This window comes from Lampris incognitus, chromosome 18 (genome assembly GCF_029633865.1).
Source record: "Lampris incognitus isolate fLamInc1 chromosome 18, fLamInc1.hap2, whole genome shotgun sequence".
Lineage (NCBI taxonomy): Eukaryota > Metazoa > Chordata > Actinopteri > Lampriformes > Lampridae > Lampris > Lampris incognitus.
The window spans coordinates 32,068,444-32,095,637 of NC_079228.1; the positions used below are offsets into that span (position 1 = coordinate 32,068,444).

Below are 27,194 nucleotides of genomic sequence, written 5' to 3' on the forward strand. Positions count from 1 at the left end.
TATTTCAAATACAAATCATTATTTCTAACCTTGTCAATGTCTTGACTCTATTTTCTATTCATTTCACAACATATGGTGGTGAATAAGTGTGACTTTTCATGGAAAACACAAAATTGTTTGGGTGATCCCAAACTTTTGAACGGTAGTGTATATATACACACACACATAAATATACTGAGCAGGATAAGCGGTTTGGATAATGGGTGAATGGATGGATTGACTAATCCGAGGTTATAAGGTGCAATGGTGCAGAGATATAGTATGCATGGTAATCAGATGTTAAATATTGATGTGTGTGAGAGTTGTGCACATGTGTGCCACAATAATCTTTTTTTTTTAAACCACATGAGGATAATATACAATATTTCACGAACTACCTTTACTTATAACTGGCACAGATGTTGGTTAACTTCTGGACTTTTTTAAACTCAAGTGTACAATGTAAGACAATGGAGGGGAAGCTGACATTTGTCTTGTGAAAGGCTAAATGGAAAAATTTTGGAACAGCAATGCACAATTGTTCACGCCCAAGAAAGCCTTTTTAAATGTCATCTACCCGAGGCTATGTCTAGTTTTCTGCTGTACTCAGAATCTGTGAAACACCAGATTAGATGCACCTATAGTGTTCCAGTCAAATCTAAACAGTTCTGTCTTTACCTTGACCATGCTAAAGCTTAAATGATCCCTTTGAATATAAATGGTTTCCCACATACTAGAAAGATGACCCACAGTCTCAGATGATAAAGAAGCATCTGAGCCACCTCCCGGGCTCGACCATAACCCATAAACCTATTAAATCTGCTTCGAGTATGCAAAACATTAAGTTCAGCTGCCCTTTCCTTGAAAGACATTGTCCAGGTGAAAGTCATGATCTCTGGTTGATTCTATTTTAATTGGTGTAGATGGAAGAGAGGAAATGGGTTGAAGTATTTCAAAAGCTTGAGACAAGAGACATTGTGTATGAGGGAGAATGGCGAGCAAAATAGATTTGAGTGCTTTTGAACCGAGTGTGGTTGTAGCAGGTGCCAGTTGCACTGGTTTGAGCGTGTCAGGAGCTGCAACGCTGCAGGGTTTTTCATGATCAACAGCATCCTGTGTATATCAACAATGGTCCATCACCCAAAGGACTTCCAGTACACATCAGGCCAAAAGTAAAAAATAGTTTAAGGTGCATTAAAAAATGCATGACTTGTACCATCTTAGCAAGAATGCTGTATAGAAACAAATGGCCCTACAGACTTTCGCTCTGCAGTTGCTTTCACTTCGAATGGATCTTGGGGATATGAAGGGCTCCAAGCACCATTGCACTTACTAACATTATCATAGGTGTTACTGGTAATTGCAGTTCGTAAAATAGCAACTTTCAGGATTGTACCTCCAATCTCTCCTTTCCTCTGCACTCCCAGAGCAGTGAACACAAGGATGGCGCTTGGGAAAAGTTTAATTTCTTCATTTTGATGAAACCATTTAAACGTCACTCCGAAAGGCTGTAGTTTAAAACTTGTAGGTTCAGCAGCATATTCCTCCAAAAACCTGTTCTGTGGCCTAAATGGAGGTTCAACATGGACTTGAGTTTGAGCAAAATTGTGAATTTATAGGTATAATTCATGAATTAAGTGAATGGAATAAATGGTAAATTCACTAAACATGCAGATCATGGGACAAATGGTTAGGTTGTACTAGATGAGTAACAGCTGAACTCACTGATAGGTATGCTAGACTCATTTATTTTGCAGAGAATACCTAAATAGCAGTTACATAATGCTATACAGTTTCAACAATATATACATTTTGATACGTTTGGCAGTATTACCCAGTAAAACCATGTAGAGCCATGTACTGGTTTCCAACTCTTGAGGATGTTTTCCTCATCAGCGCATCCTAAAAAAAAGAAGGAAAAAAAACAGTTCATAAAACTTAATTTGCCTCCTTGTCTTTCATTAAAGCAAAACTAACTACTAAATGAGAGGAAAATCGGGTAACTGATTTAATAAACAAAGATTAACCAACGTTTTTAAAAGAAGCTTCTGTTACGTTGTGGCTCTTGCTGCCATCTGCTGGCCTAGATTGGAATGACATCGTGTGCTGTTGTACAGTACCACTGAGAAGTGCACGCCCGCGTACTCAGATATATTTAGACAGACCCCGCCTTCTGCGCTCGGATGCACTCCGCTGACAGGTGAGTAGCGACGACGTTCAGGTATCTCCCCGAAAAACAAGTGGTATCTCAGTCTCACCTTCAGGTAAGCTGGAAAAAAAACAAAAATAAAATAAAACAGGTGAGTCATAAAAGCCAGAAGTGGTCGGAATGCGGATGGGAAACTATGACGTTATTCACGCACACTTAGCAAATAATGGCATTAATCACAGTTTCTGCATTGATTACAGTTTTTTTTTTACAAAACCTTCTGGAGAAATTTTGTGTACATTGAAATGGAAACGACCGCAAAGTGGCATTTCTTGAATTTCAGAGAGAGGGGTAGGCTGTATAGGAGCATTGGACAGGCCGATTACTGTGAGCTGTGCAACACCTGCACCCGTTTCATTTAAAAGTATTATAGACAATGTGCTGGGACGTCCCATTTTGCGAGCACTGTGATGTGCAGCAAATGAGTTAAACTGGGTTTATATCGTGTAGGTTAACGAGTCCTTATTCGTCTGCATCCCCAGGGGCCGTGCATTCTTGAAAGCACCCTCCCTTTAAAAATGCATTTGGGACTTTTGACTGGTTTATCGTTAATGCTTATTTCCAGTTCTTAGAGGGAATAAACTGAAGGTTAAATGCGGTCTTTGTGTGTGCTGTTGTATCCGCTCACCACAGTTATGTGCCCAGTTCTAACATGTGCAATAAAATATAAACACAAACGGATTTTAATACCGCACATCAACACCAGTGTGAGCGCAACGCGCTATGCGTTGGAATTTTCCAGTCGCGTTTGAACCGTTTTGGACCTTGAAAGCCACCGTCCGTGCTGCAACTCACATGACCCCACCGATTGACGGGCAAAAACCGGTAGTATTTGTACGACATGGATCATCACCAGCGGGTGGACAGGGTGGGCTTTCTGTCCCCCCTGGAGGAGTCCAGTGCCGAGATAAGCAGAGATAGCGGTATCGTGTCCCAGAGTGCCAGCAGCTTGTCCATGGTGAGCGAAATCCTCAGCAGCGGAACCATCTCGCAAAGTCCCAGCTTCGGCGCAGCGGCGGTTTCCCGAAGCCCGAGTTTCAACGATGCGCAGCCGGGGACGTCCGACCGGCGAGACCTGGACCCGGACCGAGACTCGAACGACGAGATCCTGAGACACACCGCACAGGAATACTCCAGCTATATCAGGGCCACTGCCGGGGAGGAGGTAGGTTGAAGCTCACTCGGGTGGCGATGTTAATGGCAGCCGCACTGTGGTTAACTGGAATTGCGTGACACCAATCAGCTGCGTGGAGAGGCTGAACCAAGAGCTCTGTCGCAAAACACAGACCCGTTTGTTTTTGCCCCTGTGGTTCCTCTGCAGATACTTGAATGGCGGTTCGCTGCAATTCAGTTATAGTGTGGTGAACTTTGCAGCATGGGGTCTAGAAAAATAATAATAATAATGAGTTTGAGGTGCAGCAGTTTTATTGCATTGAATGATCATGTCTTTTCTCTTCCGTTTCTCCTTGAGATTCTTTGTTTGGAGAAGAGCTTAGAAGACATGCTGACAAGAGTGGATGAGTTTGTGGGAATGCTCGATATGGTAAGCCCTAAGCTTTGATAATGTGACAAAATGTAAGCGCCACAGCATGTCATCCTGGGCAGTATGGAAAATATTATCACCACAGTAATCACAAGACACGATATCGATATTATATCACGATATCTGTCAATATATTCAGAAATACCATGTTTAAGAATCCAACTGAGGTGTGGTAATTTAAAGTATAATGTCAAAGAAAAACTATTTTTCAAATGGTACTTCAAATATTTTTGTTTTCTGAGAAATTTTATGTAATAGATTCTCATTATCATTAATTTGGGCAGCAAAATTGTGCATGACAGCACATGAATTTCATCCCGATATGTCTCCCCGCCTGCCACCCAATGACTGCCGGGCTAGGCTCCAGTATCCCCGCGACCCTGAGAGCAGGATAAGCGGTTTGGATAATGGATGGATGGCTAATGCCATCAAAGATGATAAACGATAATGACTTATTGCAAATCCAGCCCCAATCTCATCCCCATCAATTTATATGGATGATGCTTGCAGTTGTTGTTTTTCTGCAGAAATTGTCAGTGCTCAGATGGTTTGTCATACCTTTGATGTGCACCAGTCTTTACCCATCATGTCCAAAGATATAACGTTTTTTTCTCCATCTCTTTGGTCTCCAGATCCGTAATGATACTTCCCAGATTGTGAACGAGAGCCTACCTCAAATCCAGCAGAAGTCTGATGAAATGAGACAAATTTACCGTAGAATCGACAAGTTAGAAGTAAGTGTCAGATCCTTTTTTACTTTCTGTGATGAAGAGGGATTTATCCTTTTTTTTGTCAGCAAGAACCATCTGATGTGGGTTTTTTTTGTTTGTTGTTGTAATACCCCGTTTAGACTGGCAGCCCAAATCAGATTTTTGGTAGATCCAGATTGGAATCTGATTTCTTTTATGTAGTCTGAACAGCAAAAAACATGTTGGAATCTGGTCTTTGCAAATCGGATTTGAGCCACATTTGGAGATGGTTTCATGTCTGATTCAAATCGGATTTCTAAAGATGTTTCTCAGTCTGGACGCTCTAGCCACTCAAATCGGATTTCAAACTGTCCATTACATCACTCGCACGTGACACAACACAACACAACACATGTTAACGTCAGATTCTGAGTGCGGAAGTTCAAATCCACATGCAACGAGAAGGAAGATGACCTAAAAAATGGAGAACAATAGCCCCTGGACAGATGAAGAAAACCCCACCTAGAATAGAAAGTTTATTTCTGCATATATAACCAGTGCGAGTACAGGTACATTGAGATTCTTGTCATCGCTTGTTCTTCCAGTGTCCTATCAGTTCTAATCAATTCCTTATTTCAGTTCCTAGGTTCACAACTAAACAGTTAATGTTTATGTGACTATGACCGTAATATAGGCGGTGCTAATATTAATATTCAAGTAATATTCACCTTGTTTTAAAGCCACGAATGATGCTTTGCAGGTGATCGCCCACTGGAAGCCTGAAGTACTCGTTTCGCAGTGCAGACAAAGTAGTACAAACTTCATGCACAGTCACGCACACAGTCGCTTTTTCCATCCCAAAGAGATGTGCGACAGTTCAGTATCCTGATCCGGTGGGTAGCCAATACAGAGCAACTGCGACCTGCTTCTCCACACATATTGCCTGCCTGAGCACAATGAGCGTCCGCACAATGAGCATCCACACAATGAGCGTCCCAGGCTTTCCTCAAACCCATCACTGTCTTGTTGTACGAGACTGGGTCGTAGGTGGTCACAGATCATATCAAATGTTCCCCGGCGCATTCTGAAGTTGGCAAGCCTCTTGTCATCGTCAAATGTCCCGAGGACTACATTTTCCCACCGGTCAACACTTTTCGGGTTGCACCAGACCTCGCGGTGCCTAGCAAAGCCTGCCGTGACTGCAGCACGGAACATTGTGGTATATACCAGCCTCCTCTGTCGCTGATATTGTCTGGTGCGATGGAGGAGTTCTGCACCACAACTTGACAGTGCCTGAAGGGTGAGGTGACATATCTCCATTGTGTTTTGTTGTTGTCTGTTTTTTGTTTTTTTTTGTCTGTCTGCTGAGAAGTTGCCAGCATATTACGTCACACAACACATGTGCAACATACCCACGCCTACGTCGTTACCACAGCAACCAATGCAGATCGGTCGACGATGTGGCTGCAGTCTGAACAAAGCCAAATCCGATCTGATCACTTGCAAATAACAGTCTGGATAGTCACTTCTAAAGATCAGATTTGAGAAACAAATCGGATTTGCCTGCAGTCTAAACGGGGCCTAAGTATGCACATGGGACTCCAATAAGTAGAAAGGACTCTGAACGATTGGAGTTTCTTTGCAAGGAACAACAATTTGCTAGCTAAAATGTTAGTGATATGATACATAAAGTAGATTCCTTGTTTGTTAAAAGAGCAATCATGTGACAGACAAATTATTAGCAATGTAACTATAATTCTGTTGACTATTTTTGTCAATTGGCAGTGGTGCTAAAAATGAAAATTGATTTTGGTGCACATTCACTTTATTTCAGATCTTGATATTATGCACATTGACAAACAAATGGCAACACAGTCTTTTTTTTTTCATTATTAAACCTGGGTCATGTCCAGGCCATGTTTGCATTTACATTTCCCATGTCATTTAGGTAACTAATGACAAGTGAAACATGTAATCTATTGAAAATTGAGAAGGCGTATTGCTTGAAAGAAGATTATGTTGTGCATTTTTATATATTTTTCTCTTCTGGGTTATTCAGCCTTCATGGCCTGGTTGGTGTAGCACACAGACTTTGGCAGTCAAAGCAGGAATAAAAACACTTATCTTAAAATTCACAGTGCAGATATTCTTTCTTTTTGTTATTTCCCAGGTTTGACAACATTTTTTTTTTTACCAATGCTTTTCTTGGCACATTATTCTGCTTTGCCCTCAGGCCTTTGTGAAGATGGTCAGTGCCAATGTCAGTGCCATGGAGGAGCAGGTCACACAGGCAGAGGGAGAACTGGGAACACTGCCGGGTGCTCTCAAGAAGATCCTCCGCACAATGAGCGTCCCGGGCTTTCTAAACGTGAGTGAATTAATATCTATACATTTTCAGATTTTCAAGGGGAGATCTAGTGACAAGGAGGGATAGTGTTGCCTTGGGCCTGGTCTTTTCTTACTGTTGAATTGAGGGCAGAGTTGAGATCCTCTGCCTTCCCAATTAGGATACCCAACACATATTAGTGAGTTAAAATGAGAGGCTCTCACATGTGTACTGTGTATATAATTTTGCATCTATCTGTACAATCATCAGGTACCATCATTTTATCTAATGATTACAAACTCATGAAAATAGATTAACAAATAAAAACAAAATACTAAAATGGTTTGAGTAATTACATAAATGCAGGAATTGTTTGCACATGCACTGTTCGGTTCAGAAAATACTGTAGTATTCAAAACGCGGTGATCACCCATTCATTCTTATCAATTTCAAGTTTTTCTGTCTGTTCTTAGAAACCAGCCAGCCCAAGAAGACCAGCATCCCATCAGCGCCATGACATCATTCCCAGTGTGTTTCAGACAGATGACTATTTCACGTCACAACCAGAACAGTGACCGATCTCAAACAGAACATTTAGCAACTAAAGGTTTCTAACCTCAGAAACTTATGGGTAGAAGCTGTAGAGACAACTTTTACTGCCATCCATCGTAAGAGGATCTACAGGTACAATTGCCTCAACAAAGCAATATTAGCCTTTCTGAACAAGTCACTGGGAATCAAATGTGTGAAGACATTCGAGGTTTCTTAGTATCATTCTTGTGGCAGCAAAAATGAGCACTGAACTTGTAGCAAAATTATCTTATTTTGTCTTTCTTTAAGTGCCTAAATGGTCTCTTGCTCTCTTATGTTCTTTTACTCACTGATAGTGAAGAAAAAAACAGCAAGATAGGAAGACAGCATCATCCCACTTGCCATTAGGACACTTGGACATGCACACTGTTAGACTAGGGTACAGAGAGAGGGTTTGCAAAGTAAATGAATAATTAAACCCAGCTCTTTTTATATAACATTCTTATTCCTGATGTTTGTATAGACCTGTATGATGTTATGCATTTAGCTGTATTTGTAATATTTCATTAGTTCACCCAAACAGTATTGGTCGCTCCAATTCAATACCCACAGTGTCTTCCAGTACAAACCATCCACACTGTTGCTGGTTGGCAGCAGCTGGGGTAAAAAGAAAAAAAGGAAAAAATGTGGGTCTTCAATGATTTACACCATCATCTTTATGTGCACTTTGTCCAAGAAGATGAGCTGGGTTGGCCTGGCAAGACAGATTAACTCATGAACAAATCACTCAAATATGGACATGGTGGGGTTTGTGGTTTATAAGACAATGTTTAATCGATAACAGTATCAAGGTGATTCATCCAATGCCAAATGGTTCTCAATGACGCTGTTTCATTTTCAGGGTTACCATGGTCACCAATTTTGTTGAATTAAATATTCATCCATATTACGCCAATTTCATAATGGGGTTTCTTTTGGATGTGTAAATTGTATATTTTCTAGTTGAAGCATTTTCTGCTTTCATCGGCTACCTTAGCGTTTTAATTTCTTTGAGAAATGATCTCTCCCTCCACGGACGTCCATGGAAAATCAGGGGATTTGTCCGGCTGTCTCCTCAATCAAAAGCCACCCTCTTTACGCAACGCCATTGGGTGATTTGAGCGTGACGTCATGACGCTGTCATAACCCGGATGAAGCGGGAACCTGACTGTCGCCTGAGGTATTCCTCCACGTTGGATGACTGGTTGGCTTCAAAGTTTTAACTTTTCGGCAAGGTAAATCGTTCTTCCGAACGACCTAAGATCCACAAATATGACGGACAGTTAACTGGAGTCAACTGAATTGGACTGAGATATTGGTGGCGCACTCAAATAGGCGTTTTCATTCAGTGACTATAAAACTACAAATTCCGGTAGAACTTGCTAACTAGTTAGCTGTGCTGAGTCCCCCTCTAAGAATGTAGAGGCGTCGTCATGACGTGCTAATTTTTCAGTTAACTCGCAGGCTTAAGCGTCGTGTTCGCTGTCGATAATGGACACGCGGGGGAGTCTCCCCCCCCCACATGCTTGACAAAACTTGATCGCGAGTTCGAACAGTAGTTGTGATTGAGGCGAAAAGGGTGTAGCGGGGCGGGGGGGTTGAGACGGGGGGGGGCGATCGACTGTTCCCGGACAACGAAAGATCCGAGTATTGAAACCGGGCAGGAGTTGCTTTAGGAACAAAAGTAAGATGGTCACCACTATACGATGTTTTAAGCCTGAAATCGCCACACTTCGGCGACCCTTCGGCTAAATTAAAAGTTTTAGCGATGTTTCGCCTGTTCGCTGCTACGGTGGTAGGTCCGAGGCTGGCCGGCTTGCGTTGCAGCCCTGCTCAGCTCGCCTTTTCGTGTCTATCGGAGCGCTTTTTTTTTCGCGAGCTTTCTATCGGAAGGGACGCTCGCGGTTTTCCGCCTCGGGGCTAACGCAGAGGTGGGCTGTTTAACGCCCAGAGAAAGTAGACGGAAGGCGGGACTATTGGTGACCAGTTGATGCCTTTAATTAAGGTTGAAGTCGGAACTAAAATGGCATTTTCCAAATGCACCATGAAGTTGGCAAAACACGCGTGCTCAATGGACTCGCTAGAAATAAGTTATTGGTGTAAAAACTAAAAATGTTGGCTCCCATCATGATGGACTTCTGAAGCGTGTTGTCATGTGGCATTCCGGTGTTGTGGTGGCGATATAGCCTACCTTTGTCAAAATGCCCCACGGCCCATTTACAATAACCTTAACCACAACCTTAGGTGCATGTAATAAAGGGGCCACCGAGTGTCTGTATGAACATTATTCAATATATATGCTTGTGGCGAGTCTGTTATTTGGGTTGCGCATGCGCAATAAGCCCGGTAGTACCACCGGATAGGTCAGAATCGTGTTTATTGGCCATGTAGATTTGCACATACGTGGGATTTGGCTCCGGTTTTGTGGCTGTCAGTGGTACTTAACATAGAACTGCAACACAACAGTCCTCGGATATATACACAAGGGTTGAATTATACAGGCGAAATAAGAGGTGATAAAGTGCAACGATGCAGATAATAGATCAGAGATGCTGAAGTAGATGTTAGCAGGTTACTTAAATACATGGCTGGTGTAGATGTACACGACAGTGTGCTAGTATACATACAATGTACAGTCCAGTATATACCAAATGGTTGGATTTATTAGGTAGGTACGTCTACATAGGTAGGACGAAATGGTAGAACACCTGATCCGTTCGTATTTCACATTATTAGAAAAATCTATGGGGTGAAAAAGGATTGCCTCCATTGCCAACAATTATGCATTTCACTGTTTAGATGGAATATACATCTCATGGTATTTGAAATTTACAAAAAAAACAAATGGTATCTGTCTCTTTCTCCTCTCCCTAAAATAGGGAGCTATTTTATATTGTATATTCCCAATTATTTTGTGAGTCCCAAGTTACATTTTCATACTTATATAATACAAACCGATAGGTGAATCTGTCATTTAAACTGCTGAAATTTGTTTTTGTTTTTTAACAGTTAATAGCACCTTCAAATAAGCACAAAACCCTTCACAACTGATCCTCTTTGTAACCAGGGGTTGATCATCTTAATTTGTCTTGTGTACAGGTTTTTGTGATAATTGGTTTCCAGATGAAAACTTCTTTTTCTTGATTTTTGTATGATAAAACACAAAGTAAAGAGTAAAAGCTGAGTGATTGCATGAGAACTATGAGAATGCCTTGAATGGCCAAGTAGAAAATGGTTATGGGAAATGGTAATGCATTTTCTATGCAATGGTACTGTAAATGCAAGCGCTGACTTAGACTTGCTTTATGGTTTGGGTTTTAAAAAATTCTGACGGAATAATCATGGAATGGTAATGTAAAGAGGAGAAATAAGCAAAAAGTAAATAGATGTAAGAGGGAGATAGTGGGGGATAAAGATGTCTGAATATCTAGTCCAGTTGAACATGAAATACCTGACTAGCTGTCATTCTAGGCTCTACATTGTTCAACACAAAAAAGTAAAGGGGAAAAAAAAGCTGTGTAACAATACCCAGCCTCTGTAGACCAGAATCCTCCCTACTGAGCCATGTTTTGTTGTGTTTTGTCCCCATGTGTTTATCCCTATTCATGCCTGACATGTAGCTCACAATCAAGGCAACTATTACCTCATGTTAACAGCTATATTCTAACCAAAGTTCCTCCTCTGCTTTTCAGATCCCAACTTGCACTTTGAGTCATGGCTTCCCAAGAAGAAGTTGTGCAAAAGATTGGAGAGGGCTTTATTCTTGAATATTACCGTCGGTTTGACTCTGCGGATTGGAGATCAGTAGGCGAATTATATGTAAGTTGACCAACAGCCACTTTTGCTTGTTTTTCAGTTTACATTTGTGCCAAAAAATGTCATGCTGCTGTGTTGTGGAAAATGACTAATGTAGCTTTCATTGCTTTCAAATTATATCGAGGGCTGCAGAACAAAATGCCAAGCCATTATCAGAAATTGGTTTTGTTTATTTGTCGTGTAGGGAAGCCCATACAAACGACATAACACTACTTCGCAAAGTAGAATCTCTAAGTTTAGTAGTTATGGGAGTAAATGATTGCTGCAAATAATAATTTTTACTAAAAGCAGTTCATAATAAAAAAAAAATCTTAAATTTTGCTGTGCTTCATGGTAATTAGTTATTTCTGAGGGATCACTTTAACTTTATGGGGAATCTTAATGGTAATAGACTCTTCTCAGATAGCAATACCCACAGGGTATAAATATGCAGGGTATTAAGCGGTCACTGTATGTTGTGAGGAACCTAATAACAGTGTTAGGCATATATACATTATGGGTATTATGGATACCAGACCTCAAATTATTTAACCCATATGGGGGATTCTCGGGTGGAGCCCCCCCCCCCCAAGTGAAGACACACTATATTGGAGTTGCCTGTAGTTAAATGGTTAATTGTCTTAAATTGTTCCTCTAATGTCCACACTTTGGCAACATGTCTTAGTTGTTAGTGCGGTCCAACTGGAGGGCATGGTTTATATTTTATAATGTTGCCATACCTGTTGGAAGTACCTATTTTAGTAAGACAGTTAACCTCTGCTTAGTTCAGTGGTCTGACCCACAACACAAGGTGGTTCATCTGGCAAAATGTCCCTCCTGGAGGATGCATGAAGTCAGACCTTTTAAATCTGAGCAAAGTTAATGATTCGTTGAATGTGCAGAAATAAGCACCACCAGAGATTAGATTTGAATTGCATTAATTGAAATGTATAATGCTGCAATTGAATTGTCCTTCTGAAATGTTTTACTTGTACTGTGTCACAGTAAATTTTAAAAAGTGGGCGAGATGAAAAGCCACAAACCAGCACAAGGACAGGAAGGGTACAAGGAACCAGGCCTGAACCAAACAATAATAAAACATGGTGACATCTAAAAACCATTGTAAAACTGGAAGAGTGCACTCAGTAGAGTACAGATCCCTACCAGGTATATCACCCCTTCTCCAGTGTTTGGACTTGGCGATGAACCAGCTGAGGAGTTGGCACTAAATTGCGGTATAAAACAGGTCAAAGGTTTTGAATCACCAAAACCATGAGAGGTCCTTGATCATACAGTCATCACAGTGCACAAAAATTATTAGGCTGATGGGCCCAGTAGTATGCGAGATTAGCAGTGGACAGATAGATGCACACACGGGTGGGGAGATGCAGTGCTCAAGCTTAAAAAAAAAATTTTTTTAACATGCAATACTCGAGCTAAATAACCTACCCGTGACCCTAACAGCAGGATAAGCAGTTTGGGTAATGGATGGATGGATGGATAACGTTTTGCCTGTTAGTCTGTGGATGCGCAGCCACCTAGGCGGACCCTCGCACGAATGCGACCAAGTCTAATCTAAATTTGCACTTTCCAAAAAGAAAAGGTTTGCTATGCGGCCATTTTGGTCTAACCTTGACCCTGTCTTTATTTTCATAATATAATAAAGCTGGGTAAATTGTTCACGCTCATGCATGCGCAACTCATATCTACGGTTGACTCCGATCGGGCAGCGACAAGAATATGCAACACTTCCTGTTTTGACTGCAGCCTAGAGGAAGTTGTTCCCTTATAACGTTTGCATTTTTTGGATTATCAAAATTCTTTTACTAACTTTTGATCATGTCACTGCTCCATCCGAGTCGGGAGAGACTACATGCCCTTGCTGGGCCTTCATACACAGTATGCCTTGCGGTCCGAAGAAGATGAGCACCTCTGATGCCAAACATGATATGATGTAATTTCTACAATTTCCTCAAGTTTATGGCAGGAACGACGTTAACATTTAGCACTTAACACTCAGTAAAAATTGTAAAACCATTGTTGGCCTGTTTATCTGCTGTTCGGGTATCTTTGGACTGCAAGGCATGCTGTGTATGGAGGCCCAGCAAGGGCATCTCTCCTGGATCCAAGTCAACCGTAGATGTGACTCGCACATGTGCACGGTTGACTTAGATCGGTCAGCGATAGAGTAGCATCGGTTGAGCAAACTAGAGAGTGAATGAAGAGGAGTGGTGATAGCGAGAACAAACATTTTTCGGGGGTGTCCAGGTAACGTAGCGGTCTATTCCTTTGCCTACCAACATGGGGATCCCAGTTCGAATCCCCGTGTTACCTCCGGCTTGGTTGGGCATCCCTACAGACACAAGTGGCTGTGTCTGCGGGTGGGAAGCCGGATGTGGGTATGTGTCCTGGTCACTGCACTACTGCCTCCTCTAGTCAGTCGGGGCGCCTGTTCGGGAGGGGGGGGACAACTGGGGGTATAGCGTGATCCTCCCACGTGCTACGTCCCCCTGGTGAAACTCACTGTCAGGTGAAAAGAAGCAGCTGGTGACGTCACATGTATCGGAGGAGGCATGTGGTAGTCTGCAGCCCTCCCCAGATTAGCAGAGGGGGTGGAGCAGCGACTCGGAAGAGTGGGGTAATTGGTCAGATACAATTGGGGAGAAAAAGTGGTGAGGGGGTCCCAAAAAAAAAAAGACCAAGTTTTTCAAAGGTTTTGAATCACCCCAATCACGAGAGGTTCTTCATCACAGGACCTGTCAGTTGTGTCATAACTGTGCACAACTGATAGGTCCAGTAGTTTGCAAGATTAGCTGCGGGCAGGCGCATGCCTGACCAAACACATAATCCGCTATGTGTGTTTGTTTTTTATTTACCAGAATTTGGTTCACATTGCAGGATAAGCGGTTTGGGTAATGGATTGTTGACATTGCACTACTTTCCTTTGCCTGTGGTTAGAGTAGTTTCACTTCCTTTTCAGACTTTTTAGTTTTCCTGATCTTGTCATCTTTATTTGGTGTCACATGATTTGCCATTCAAATATATATTTCATTTTGTTCTGCTGTTGGATTTTTATTTTTGCAATTAAATGTTTATTTTTCTCTTTCCTCAGTTTGAATCAGCCTGCTCAACGTGGGAAGGACAGGTTAATGTTGGGAGAGAAGCCATAATTGGCAAACTTGCTGTATGTATTTTTTTTTCTGGTGTTGGTTTAGCAACAAACTTAGCACTTATATGTTATTTGTTTATTTTTAATGAATACTTGTTTTTATCATCACTGTTACAAATATTCAGCATCGTTACAGTTTGGTGGAAAAAGTATTTGCCTCCTCCTGATTTCCTCTTTTTTGCATATTTGTCACACTTGTCAGATCTTAATACAAAATGTAACATAAGACGAAGAGAACCCAAGTAAACACAAAATTAGAATTTTAAATGATACTTTTATTTATTTAATTATCACCAGCTGACCCAGTGTGGAAAAAGTAACTGCCCCCCTACTTACTCAACCAGTTAACCAATTTTAATTGATAATTGGCTTCAGTTAGAGCAGACATCCAAGCTTGATTACTGCTAGCCCTGTTGAATCTAAACATAACTTGTATAGAACCTTACAATCAATGTGAAGTAGGCTACAAGGTCTCAACAAGCAGCACACTATGCCACAGTCAAACGAGATGAGAAAAATAGTTGTTGAGGTCGTATATCAGTCTGGAAAGGGTTACAAAACCATTTCTAAGGCTCTGGACTCCAGCGAACCATAGTGATGAGAGCCATTGTCTCCAAAGCTTGGAACAGTGGTGAAACGGTGGAATGGTCGGCCTGCCAAAATTCCTCCAAGGGTGCAGCGACAACTCATCCAGGAAGTCGCAAGAAAACCCAGGACAGTATCTAAAGAACTGCAGGCCTCTTTGGCCTCAGCTAAGGTCATTGTTCATGATTCGACAATAAGAAAGAGACTGGGCAAAAATTGAATTCATGAGAGAGTTGCAAGGCGCAAACCACTGCTTACTAATAGAAACGTTAGTGCTCGTCTCACATTTGCAAAAACAAATTGATGACCACCAAGCCTTTTGGGATAATGTTCTGGGGACAGATGAGTCAAAGGTGGAACTTTTTGGAAGACACTGATCCCATTGTGTTTGGCATAAGGCAAACACAGCATTTCACAATAAGAGCATCATACCAACAGTCAAACATGGTGGTGGTAGTGTGATGGTGTGGGGATGCTTTGCTGCCCCAGGGCCTGGAGGACTTGCCATCATTGAAGGAACTGAATTCTGCTCTCTACCAGAAAATTATGAAGGAGAATGTCTGGTCATCAGTCCTTGATCTGAAGCTGAAGCATAATTGAGATATGTAGCAGGACAAAACAAGAGCAAGTCCACCTCTGAATGGCTAAAAAGAAACAAAATGTTGGTTTTGGAGTGGCCTAGTCAAAGTCCTGGCTTTAACCCCATCGAGATGCTGTGGCAGGACCTCAAACAAGCAGTTCCTGCTCAAAAACCCTTAAATGTCACAGAACTACAGCAATTCTGCCAACACGAGTGGGGCAAAATTCTTCCACAGTGATGTGAAAGACTGATCTCCGGCTATAGGAAGTTAATGGTTGCAGTTGTTGCTGCTAAAGGTAGCAAAACCAGTTATTAAGTTTAGGGGGGCAATTACACATGGGTTATATGAGTGTTAGATTACTTTTTTTTCCTTCAATAAATGAAATGATCACAAACTATTTTGTGTTTATTCTGGTTCTCCTTGTCTTACATTTTGTATTAAGATCTGAAACCATTCAGTGTGACAGTACATAAAAATAGAGGGCAAATAATTTCTCACGGCAATGTAATTATGCGTAGTGAAGAGGAAGTTTGCATAGAAGATCTCTTGCAAGTAGAATTCAGAGGATGTGCCAGGTCGGTAGACTTGTTCATGAACACTGCCATTATCAAACTACAAAGTGGGTTGCTGGTACTATGCATGCAAATGAAAGTATCAGCAAATAGTTTTGTTTAATGGCATCAGGGCCCTAACAAAAAAACTTTGTGTGGTGACTTTGTGTGTCTGTTGTGCGTCTTAATGATGTTAAACTGATTTCACTCCTGTTCACAGAGCTTGCCTTTCAGAACCATTCAACACGTCACCACAGAGAAAGATGTCCAGCTTACGGGTGATAATGCTATCCTTATCATGGTGATGGGACAGCTAAAGGTAACAAAAGAACATTTCAGTTGATACACTGAACCTACTGTCTAAGCTCTATCACATTAAAGTCAGTTACTTTACTGTTAAGGAGTTGCTACTGTATAAATTGGCCATGTGTTTGGTCCTTTTTGGTCACTAGAGAAGACGTTGCTGTGATAATGGCAGGCTATTTGTACAAATGCCTCTTGGCATTCCTGATTTCACACTTACCTATCTTTCAACCTTTTTTGTCCTTTTCAACTGCCCCACAAAATGTTAAAGCTGCCCATCTTGTACACCCTGGAGTACTCCAGCACCTGGGTTGCATTTCCTCAAAACGTCTTCGGTTTAATTTATTTTAGGATGGCGTGGGGATTAATTTAATGTCTCAAGTTCCATGTCTTAGTGAACAGCATCGTCTGGATTTGTTTTTGGCTACCACGACTGATGCTTGTCTGGTAAAACGTGGGAAAGCCCTGTGAAATGAAATGTTCCAAGTTTTTGTTCCTCTTCTCTTTTTTGTGTCATCAGTGTGCTCAATGAACACTTCATTTTGTCTCCAACAGGCGGACGAGGATCCAATCATGGGCTTCCAACAGGTGTTTTTGCTGAGGCTCGCAAATGGCTCATGGGGTTGCACAAATGACATGTTCAGGTTGTCAATACACAACTTTGGAGCATAATAGCTTGAATTTGTTGGCTCAAACTCAGTGACAGATTTATCTAGGGTTTTTTTTTAAATTTCACACACAGCGTTGCATTTGCAGAGTGTTGCTGTTTCATTTTGGCGACACGAATGAGTTATTTTGCCAGGGGGTTTGTTTACAATGACCTTGAACTGTTCGGAGAGGATTTGTGAAAGGCAATGCCATTACCTGATATTTAATTAAATTGTTTCCTTACAAGTAATAACATTCCAGCAAAATAAAAAGAAGCAATTCTGCACTACTTGTTGTTTGTTGCTGTTTTGTATCGCTTATTTCACTTCACCAAGCGTTGTCGAGGGCTGCAGTAACGGCGAATAGCCGATAGAGGCGCAATACTTGTTCTATAATAAGCATGGTAAAGAGACGAGTTTAGTGGATGCGGTTGATTTTGGGAAGAGTCTGCTGCTGTTCTGCAGCGGGTCACATATTCACTGCATGAGATGGACCTGATGAACGTTTGCCCGCTGCCTGACAATAGGACCCTGGTATGGCTGTTTTTAAGTGTTATTTCACACACACTGTTCCTATGTTGGGCCTTTGTCGTATGAAATGTCCGCAGATGTGATTAGCTTTTCAATGAAACAAATGTGGCCGACTCGAGCTTTGCATGACTTCGCCTCTGTTTGGGACCCTCCGGCAGTGTTGATCCGCCCACGGAGCCTAATCTGGTCATTTAAAGGTGAATTATAAAACGTGGTAGATTGCGCAGGTGGGGCTCGTCTCCGTTTTTCTTTCATAAAGTTATCTAGTAAAGCTGGGATAAGCTCACTGGCTCGCCCTTAATTGTACTTGCGTAAAGTAAATACCAGAAACGAACCTATATAGTTGTATAACGAAATAAGTCTTTTTTGTTTGTTTGACGGCCGTTGCGAGACGCTAGAGCGCATGCGCAGTGACCCGGTTACATTGCCTGGGATTTAAAGGCGCAAGCCGCAATAATAAAACTGGTAAGTAATATAAAAATACGTACATAGTGCCTGTCAAACTAGAAATACTCAAAATGCTTTTGCATTGGAGAGAAGCAGGCAAAACAAGCGGAGAGAATAACATTCCGTGTTAAAGTGCTTTCGAGTCCAAAACTGAATGAAAATTTAAAATCAAGCGCATGTAAAACAAAAGTGATGGTAAAGCAAAGAAATCAATGACAACGAGTTGCGGTGTCTGCAGATCAACGTCGCAGCAGAGACAAACGTGTGGTGAGCTTGTATTTAACTTCTTAGAATGGCCTGAAGGATGTGGATCCAGACCATAATTGCACAGACACAGAAAATGAACCTTTGCTCAGAGACAACCCCAGACGCTTCGTGATCTTCCCAATCCAGTACGCCGACATCTGGAAGATGTACAAGCAGGCACAGGCTTCTTTCTGGACGGTGGAGGAGGTGGGTATTAATTATTCTTATACTATATATTCTGTTTAATGGGGGGCAAAACAATCTAAATGAGTTTTTAAGCCCAACTATTACTTGGTCAACACTGATTTAGATGTCAGGAATGATGGCCTTTGGGCATCCATCTGTTAAAGGTAAATGAAACGAGCTTTACCCTGCAAGCAGCTGTTTTCGTGTGGTATCTTTACTATCTGTGAAAATAAAGACTCGCTTGAAAACACTTAAATCATTTACTTAAAAAATCCATTTACTTTGACACAGCTGTGATAACCCTTTGATAAAGAGGAGCTCTGCTGGTTAAAAGGTTTTGGTGATTCCAACATAGTTTTTTTTTTTTGTGGTAGCCAATGACCAATAGGTTTCCAAAACCATAACAATATATGAACAGAGATCCTGGCATTATCTGCACATAGTCTCTCCACCAATTCAACTCTGTATCGTTGGCTCGCTGCATTCTTCCCACTCCACAAATAACGTAAAAACCTGTGTAAAAGACTTGGTGTGACGATTTTGTTTTTGTTTTTGTTTTGTTTTTGTGTCCCCCCACCCCCAGGTGGATCTATCAAAGGACTTGGCTCACTGGGACGGACTGAAATCAGATGAGAAACATTTCATCTCTCACATCTTGGCTTTCTTTGCTTCCAGTGACGGTATTGTCAACGAGAACCTGGTGAGGGGATCACAAGCCAGTGAGGCTTGAATTTTGGGGCGAACATAACTCCTGAATAATGTCAACGTGATCAAGTAGTGTGTTTTGTCACTGGGCTACATAAATGCTGCCTTACTTGTATGCTTCAAGCAGGCTGAAAGACAGAACATTTTTATCAGCTTACCGCAAGCACTGATGGACTCAAATTTTTACTTGCCAGTGTAATAACTGGGTACTTACTGAGAAAAGATTGGCCCTATAGCAAAATGATTCCTACAGCTGACATGCTGCACAGTACAATTTAGATGATGTTTCAAGATTGTGCCATTAAGTCTTCCCTCTTGCTTTCTTTGGTTAAATGTGTGAACAGTATCCGGGCGGCACGGTGGCCCAGTGGTTAGCACTATTGCCTCACAGCAACAAGGTCCTGGGTTCAAACCCCAGGCTGTCACAGGTCCTTTCTGTGTGGAGTTTGCATGTTCTCCCCATGTCTGCATGGGTTTCCTCCAGGTGCTCTGGTTTCCTCCCACCATCAAAAAGACATGCATGTTAGGGTTAATACTCCTGTCTGTGCCCCTGAGCAAGGCAATGGAAAGAAGAACTGGAGTTGGTCCCTGGGCGCTGCAGCTGCCCACTGCTCCTATACAATAGCATGGGTTAAATACAGAAAACAAATTTCATTGTAACTGTACAATGACAAATAAAGTGGCTTTCATTCATTTCATTGTTTATGAGCTGGACTGTAGCTACTGTGATAGTATAAAGACCAAGCAGTCAGAATTCACTCAGCATCCAGAGGAAGCAAACATTGGTAACGAATTCATTTTACCTCATATAACCATCTGGTTTTCTTACACAGTTCTGTTTATCATTCAGATTTCGTTGTGGAGCAAGTTGGTAATCTAATTGAGGAGGAACACAGTTGGTGGTGGTTTAGTGGTTAGCACTGTCACCTCAGAGCAAGAGGGTACTTGGTTAGATTCCAGCCCATCTGTTTGGAGTTTGCATGTTCTCTACATGCTATGGTTTCCTCCCATAGTCTAAAGACATGCACGTTAGGTGAATTGGAGTCTCTAAATTGCCTCCAACAGCTACTGGGACCCCCCCCCCCCAACCCTGAATTGGATTAAGTGGGTACAGATAATGAACTAAAACAAGAAAAAAATCTGCTGACTCTCCCTTCATTGTTGCTAAAAACCATCAAAATAACGGCATGCCTTTTCCAGCGTCCAACTCTTGTCCCCAGCGTTTCATGGGGGACTACACCAGAGAACTTAGTTTAGATCACAAAAGATGTCCCAATTACACCCGAAGATTCTATTCATTTGTCTAGTGTTCCCCCTCACACTTGCTTCATGTACAAGATGGTGTAGCATGATAGTGAAGTTTTGGTAAAAGCCATGAATTTGCATGCATGTTCTTCTCTTACAGGTGCAGAGATTCAGCCAGGAGGTACAGGTTCCCGAGGCTCGTTCCTTCTACGGTTTCCAAATCCTCATCGAGAACATCCACTCCGAGATGTACGGCATGCTAATTAACACCTACATAAGGGACCTGAAGGAGAGGTCAGTTGCTCATTGTTGTAGCTGGAGGTTTCTATTCAGTGGTGAGCTTTTATGGATAAGCTTCCAGTGCTGCTGCATCGCTTCTCAATTTTGCAGCCGTCTTGGATCCATCTCTAAAGCTGCGGTTGGAATAGCCTCTTTTTGGATGGACCCCGTTTTTTGTTGATATAACTTGAGAAGGAGGCTGTGCTTTATCTCCTGAGAAAGATCAATGTAATGAGTTCGAAAGATTGGTTTGGCTTGCAGGGCTATTTAATCAAGTGATTCGCATTTTTAGAGATTTTATGATAATAACGCACAGAATTGTTAGTTGTTCTTTGGGTTAGAAAAATAACAGCAGTGTTTCATAGTTTGCCATGTAACATAGGACCCATGTTATATGCAATTCTTGATTTTACTTTGTGCTTGTAAAAAAAAAAGAAAAGCAAAACTCAAAGTGATGAAGACAGAAACATTCGCCTAAGAATCTGTTATCAAGCAGTTAAAAAGGTTAGTGTTTATATCCGCTGCGGTGCCATCTTCATATTCACATCATGTGATGTTTTTATGTATCTCGTACCAAATTTTGATCCAAGACTAACAATAAAACCTGCACCTGTTCATGGCGAGATAACCATGCACCACTTTGCTGCAATTCCCATGTGTTGAGGATTCTGATGTGGCTGCACATTTGGCAGAAAACAGTTTCATGGTTTGTGCATCTACAGTTGGTTTGGTATCCATGTGCCAGGTGTTTTTTGCCAATGATGTGAGTCCTCACTAAAACTTTTTTTGTTTTTTCTTGTAGGGACTATCTGTTTAATGCCATTCAGACTATGCCATGTGTGAAACAAAAAGCAGACTGGGCACTTCAGTGGATCAATGACAGCAAATCCACATTTGGTAAGTGAGTCTCTTTCCAAAACATCATTATAATGGACAGTGGATAAAAACTAAAACCCCAGCCTAGAGGCACTTTCCTGAGCAGGGACATAAACGGCTTTCGTGCAAACATCAGTGAAGTAAAGATTACAATCTGTGATGTATCTCAAATATTGAGTTGCTTGTTTTGTTTTCCCCTTTGCTCGTAGGGGAGCGACTAGTGGCGTTCGCGGCAGTGGAAGGCATCTTCTTCTCTGGCTCCTTTGCTGCTATCTATTGGCTCAAGAAGAGAGGCCTGATGCCTGGTCTTACATATTCCAACGAGCTTATCAGCAGAGATGAGGTTAGAGAATGCAACCAAAGAAGGTTGAATCAGTTCATCGGGACACAACGTTTATTGACAGATACGTTTCATCACTCATCTAAGTGACATCTTCAATCTAAACTGACTGCATGATCAGTCTCATATGCAAATAGACGTGACCATTAACTAGAGTTGGCCATGTGTACTATTCACAGGGGATTTCAGGGCCGGTCGTTGAACTGATTCAACTTTCTTTGATTGTCTTACCTGGATTGTTGAGCATGCATAAAGATGTTAGAGAATTCAGTCTCTTGAACACGATCCACCCAACAAACGGGTCCTCATAAGAAGGATTTATAGGACTTATTTATTTCTACTGCAAACAAACCATCATGATTAAGTAATCTGTTCTGAATTACAGGCACCAAAGTGCTTGAAGGGGTTTACCAAAAAGGAAGAGCAAATCGTCTTTGGCCTTATACCTAACATACAACACAGATATCGCAACACATCAAAACACACACACACACACATTAAAATGGCTTTTCATTATTGAGCATGCATGAGGTTATTATGAGAAATTTTCCGTTGCGCTCCTGATTTGGCTGTGGGATTCGCCAGTTTTGTGGGTGTGTAAGAAGTGATGAAGTCTGATGCGTAGAAAGAGTGTAGCCATGCAGATGAGTGACTTTTTGCACTTCTTGTCAGACAGCATTCCTCCGCACCAGCGGGTATTGGCTTTTTCAGTCCAAAATGGCGGCAGCGCTACCAAAGGGCCATCTAGTGGCGGTTTTAAAAAACGCACCACAGTTTCGTGTCTGCTTCCAAACTCTGTCCAAATGTCCAGACTTCACCGCACTTGCAGACTCGCGGACTTTGCAGGCGCGTTCCCAGGAAGTCTGCAAGTGCCGAGGGCTGTCCAAATCCACACTTCGTCTAGTCCACAAGGGGCCTCAAGCAGACTACCCACAATTCATTACAATGTGGACACGATGTTGTAGGTTTTCCCAATGGCCGACTAAAAAAAGACCAAAAACTTAATATGAATGTGTAAAACAATTACTGTATTAATACGTTACTTGAATCATGTTGGCCAGAAATAATATCCAACCACATCACGATACAGCAATATGTAGAAGTATACTACAGAGGCAATCAAAATGCATTTTATTATTGCAGCCAACCCTATAAAAGCTGTGCATGACTTAGTGGCAAGTGTTTCATTATGCATATCACAAGAAAATTAAAGAGCCATTTCTACAGAATTACATCTTGTTTTATTGTAGAATGTTGTGGAGCTAAATGGTCTTGTGTCGAGTGAGCAAGCCAAAACGAAATGGGAGAACCTTAAAAGGGGATACAGGGTAAAACAGCCCTCAACCAATGGGTCAAAGATGTGATGCAGAACATCAAACTGGAAAAAAAGCAGCTCTATCAAGAGATTTTACAAAACCTGGGACCCATTAAAGTGGACATGAAGCAGTCAATCAAGTTAACATATGTATTTACTAAATATTTTTCGACTCTAATTAAAACTTATATAACAAACTCAACACATATAAACATATAAAAGAAGAAAAAAGCCCTGTTATATCTTTCGTGGAAAGGGCGCCACCTTGCAGTACTATAACCTGTGACGTCATGGGGTTGGTTGGCTTGGCTGAGTTCAACAGATACAACAGTAGAGATGGTGAAAGATGGAGACAGTGGAAGTTGTCGACTGAGGAGCCACAGGACAGAAGACAAAAGGGCGGCCAGTATTGCTCCTGGATTTTGAAATTAGTTTTACAGGGTTACAGCAAGGGACTAAAAGGTCAATTTTCATAAACTGCCGCTGAAACAGTGAACAGTACTGAATCATTTCTGTACTGTCAGAATTCTTCATTCTGTCAGAATCCAGAATACGCCTACTGTGTATTGATGACCTCACTCAAAACTTTATTCAGGATGAGGGCATCCGGGTGGCGTAGCGGTCTATTCCATTGCCTATCAACACGGGGATCACCGGCTCGAATCTCTGTGTTACCTCCGGCTTGGTCGAGCATTCCTAACAGACAAAATTGGCCGTGTCCGGGTGGGAAGCCGAATGTGGGTATGTGTCCTGGTCACTGCACTAGCGCCTCCTCTGGTTGGTCGGGGCACCTGTTCGGGGAGAGGGAGAACTGGGGAATGGTGTGATCCTCCCATGCCCTACGTCCCCCGGGCGAAACTCCTCACTGTCAGGTGAAAAGAAGCGGCTGGCGACTCCACATGTATCGGAGGAGGCATGTGGTAGTCTGCAGCCCTCCCCGGACTGGCAGAAGGGGGTAGAGCAGTGACTGGGATGGCTCAGAAGAGTGGGATAATTGGCCGGGTACAATTGAGGAGAAAAGGGGGGAAATTTCAACAAAACAAAAAAAGAAGTTTATTGAGGATGAACCTGGCTGAGTGTCTGAACAGCCAACATCAAATTGTCCACACCACGGTGTTATGACTGTGGCATCCCAAACGTTGGTTATATAACATGCTGCACAACGTGATGTAAACAAACTACGCATAGAAAGCATTCACGTGGCATCATATATTGTCATGTCAGACCTCTCAGACATGTTTTGCATCACACTGGCTAGTTCGCCAGAAGCATGTAACCTAGTCAGTCGGCTGTGTGAACCAGCAAACAACTAACGTTAGGTACCGTCATTGTAGGCTAGCCACTGTTATGCTGTGTTCCATTCAAAGTCTGAGGTCAGAATTTCCCAGTTGGAATTTCCGATTTCCGACCTACAAGCATTCCAGGTGCACGACGCCAAACGTAAACAAACAAACAAAAAAAACACGGCTGACCGTGATAAGCAGGTGTTTTTATTGACGAGTGTATAAACATGTACGTTGACGCTTTTCACAGGGCCTGCACTGTAACTTTGCCTGCTTGCTGTACAGCTACCTGGTGAAGAAGCCATCAGGAGACAGGGTTAAGGACATCATCACCAAAGCCGTTAGCATTGAACAGGTAAGCCAGTGTCCCTGGAAATATGTTACAACTCATAATCGCCATTCTGTGACTACTTTTACCTCTCTTGTGACTGAGAATTGCTAACGTACCATGCAGGGAACACTGGTCTCAGAAAACAGAATTGGTTTGTTACTATTTACCAGGACAACTTTCAGTATTTGGTATTACAGTGCTCTTAGTCTCTCCCCATTGTCTCTCATTGCAATAAATCAACAATGGATGTACAGCCTATTCGTCTTATATAAGTCTGTTCTGGTTGGTCCGATGGCAGTGAGCTTTCAGTTGATTGCTACTGAAATAATAAAAAATAATAAATAATGACTAAGTAATAATACATGAATAATAAATAAAAGAGAGAAAAAATTATTGCTACAGTGAGTCACAAAACCTTATATATATGTGTGTGTGTCTGTTCTGTCTGCGCATAACATTTGTACACCATGCCTATCATACTATAATGGAAGGAATCTCTGTCTGTCTGTCTGTATGTATGTATGTATGTACGTATGTATGTATGTATGTATGTATGTATGTTCTTTGATTTTCTCAACAACTGTTCATCCGATCGACTTCACTGAGGACCTAATGAAGTGCAGTGTCGAGTGTGAGGTCGCTCAGATGACCGCTTGTCGAGAAAATCGAAGTACAGACAGACATACACACATACAGACAGAAACGTTCTTCCCACGGCGGCTGGACGAACAACGCCATGCTGCTTTTGCAACCCACATTGTGGTCAGAGGGGGGATTACACCTGAACGGGGACTGGACTATTTAATAAATTCCCTAGTGCCCATTCAGTGCCTGTTCAACTTGCACCTGCTGAGGAAATTTGTAATCTAAGTGTGGGGGCGATTTAGCTGCGGTATTTATACCTGCGACATCACACCCGTGATGTTATCACGTCTGTACATTTGGCACACACGTATAGCATGCTAACCTTAGCCTATGCTAAGCTAATTAAGCTAATTAGCTAATTAATTATTACAAACTAGTTAGAGTACCCCTCATCCAAACAACCTCACACTCGATTCTGTGGGTCTTCAGCAATACACCCACTACGTATGAAGTCGATCGGATGAACGGCTGTTGAGAAAATCGAAGGACAGACATACATACATACAAACAGATCCCTTCCATTTTAGTATGATGAATACATCTTATTCACTTTTGCAGGAGTTTCTGACAGAGGCCTTGCCAGTGGATCTCATAGGAATCAATTCTACTCTGATGAAGCAATACATTGAGTTTGTGGCTGATCGGCTGTTCACTGACCTTGGAATGGTTAAGGTGATATATTTGAAGAAAAAAAATCCTTAAGAGTATCTTTAAGAAAATGTTAATCTCTCAATCTTGATATGGTTGTATATCAGGGAAAGTGTAGGGCTCGGTGGTTTGTAGGCTCCAGATGAGTGAAAGCAGTAGGCTTTGTTCAAGTGAATAACATACAATCTTCACTTACATTTTGATATTGGAAATTTTCCTTTAATTGATTATGTTGGAATGTAAGTCTAGCGTTAGGTTTGCCAAGTGTTTTTTGGTTTAAGTAACTATCTTTTTACCTTGCTTTTTCCTTTGATCTAAGGTTTACCACGCTGGAAACCCGTTCGACTTCATGGAATCCATTTCATTAGAGGGGAAAACCAACTTTTTTGAGAAGCGGGTAGCAGAGTATCAGAGATTTGGAGTCATGTCGAACATGATGGACTGTGAATTCACCCTGGATGCCGACTTTTAAGATTTGTGACATAAGCTTTTTTGGTACCTATTTGTTACATTCAAGATATTTATTTCATATCCTCGTTAACGTGTTGTTTAAGAAAAAAAGAAAAGAGGTGAGATCTGGAAATGGTCAGTCTTGATTTGGTACCACTCTTAACTCTCAGCTACTGGTTGAAAGTTTTTATATCTTTTTACGGGACAAACTTTTCATTAGCCAGTCAGTGTCCACTTAGGATGCAGAATCACGAGCCAATTCAATTTAACAGTGGCTAATGTAGTTTCTAAACTACAAGTGACTCAAATAGAGATTTGAAGTGGTTTTCAAGCATGGCTACCATTATTAAAGCAACATTATGTAACCTTTTAACTGGACCGGCCGGCGGGCCAGCCCCACACACGGGAATTTTGCTGACTGACTGAGTGATCATGTTTGACATGATTGGCCCACTGGGTCAGGTGATCAATAACGTCACTGAAGTTACACAATTGGTCAGCCGAGTGCCGAGAGGCATGAGGGAGAGCGCACACATAAAGCCCCCCAAATAACAATCACTGTGACAAAACGCTCACTGGTGAATTCACAAAAGGGTTGCATGGCTTTTGCAGCTGCTAAACCTGCACAAATAAGACAAAAAGAAAGCACCCACAAAGCATGAAATGCCCCCCCCTAACTGTGCTGCCAAGCAAATAGCGTCTCGGTGCTCCGGTACTATT

General features: G+C 41.8%; 3 protein-coding genes across 4 annotated transcripts; all 3 read left to right on the plus strand.

Annotated features, from left to right (window-relative positions):
• Positions 1-3,008: 3,008 nt before the first annotated feature.
• On the plus strand, positions 3,009-8,422 carry bloc1s4 (biogenesis of lysosomal organelles complex-1, subunit 4, cappuccino). The gene is made up of 5 exons (XM_056298676.1): positions 3,009-3,353; positions 3,660-3,731; positions 4,364-4,465; positions 6,654-6,788; positions 7,220-8,422. The coding sequence occupies exons 1-5, from the start codon at positions 3,030-3,032 to the stop codon at positions 7,319-7,321; spliced, it is 735 nt and encodes a 244-aa protein (XP_056154651.1). The 5' UTR covers positions 3,009-3,029; the 3' UTR covers positions 7,322-8,422.
• Positions 8,423-8,470: 48 nt separating this feature from the next.
• Positions 8,471-17,234, plus strand: LOC130128965 (nuclear transport factor 2-like). 2 transcript variants are annotated; one of them, XM_056298748.1, is made up of 5 exons: positions 8,471-8,551; positions 11,009-11,135; positions 14,224-14,295; positions 16,218-16,316; positions 16,856-17,234. In XM_056298748.1, exons 2-5 carry the CDS (start codon positions 11,031-11,033, stop codon positions 16,970-16,972), a joined length of 393 nt encoding a protein of 130 aa, XP_056154723.1. In that variant the 5' UTR covers positions 8,471-8,551; positions 11,009-11,030; the 3' UTR covers positions 16,973-17,234. The 2 variants fall into 2 exon arrangements, with proteins under 2 accessions (XP_056154723.1, XP_056154724.1); XM_056298749.1 differs by lacking the exon at positions 8,471-8,551 and adding an exon at positions 8,925-9,000.
• Positions 17,235-17,358: 124 nt separating this feature from the next.
• Positions 17,359-26,690, plus strand: rrm2b (ribonucleotide reductase M2 b). The gene is made up of 9 exons (XM_056298644.1): positions 17,359-17,481; positions 18,217-18,378; positions 18,941-19,057; positions 20,468-20,601; positions 21,389-21,483; positions 21,672-21,805; positions 24,651-24,755; positions 25,935-26,048; positions 26,344-26,690. Exons 1-9 carry the CDS (start codon positions 17,437-17,439, stop codon positions 26,494-26,496), a joined length of 1,059 nt encoding a protein of 352 aa, XP_056154619.1. The 5' UTR covers positions 17,359-17,436; the 3' UTR covers positions 26,497-26,690.
• Positions 26,691-27,194: the final 504 nt, after the last annotated feature.

Coding starts and splice junctions, on each gene's coding strand:
- LOC130128965 (XM_056298748.1), top strand. CDS start 11,031: ATGGCTTCCCAAGAAGAAGTTGTGCAAAAGATTGGAGAGGGCTTTATT. Junction 11,136..14,223: donor GATCAGTAGGCGAATTATAT/GTAAGTTGACCA, acceptor CTCTTTCCTCAG/TTTGAATCAGCCTGCTCAAC. Junction 16,317..16,855: donor TGGTGATGGGACAGCTAAAG/GTAACAAAAGAA, acceptor TGTCTCCAACAG/GCGGACGAGGATCCAATCAT.
- bloc1s4 (XM_056298676.1), top strand. CDS start 3,030: ATGGATCATCACCAGCGGGTGGACAGGGTGGGCTTTCTGTCCCCCCTG. Junction 3,732..4,363: donor TTGTGGGAATGCTCGATATG/GTAAGCCCTAAG, acceptor TTTGGTCTCCAG/ATCCGTAATGATACTTCCCA. Junction 6,789..7,219: donor GCGTCCCGGGCTTTCTAAAC/GTGAGTGAATTA, acceptor GTCTGTTCTTAG/AAACCAGCCAGCCCAAGAAG.
- rrm2b (XM_056298644.1), top strand. CDS start 17,437: ATGGACCTGATGAACGTTTGCCCGCTGCCTGACAATAGGACCCTG. Junction 18,379..18,940: donor CTTTCTGGACGGTGGAGGAG/GTGGGTATTAAT, acceptor CCCCACCCCCAG/GTGGATCTATCAAAGGACTT. Junction 24,756..25,934: donor AAGCCGTTAGCATTGAACAG/GTAAGCCAGTGT, acceptor TCACTTTTGCAG/GAGTTTCTGACAGAGGCCTT.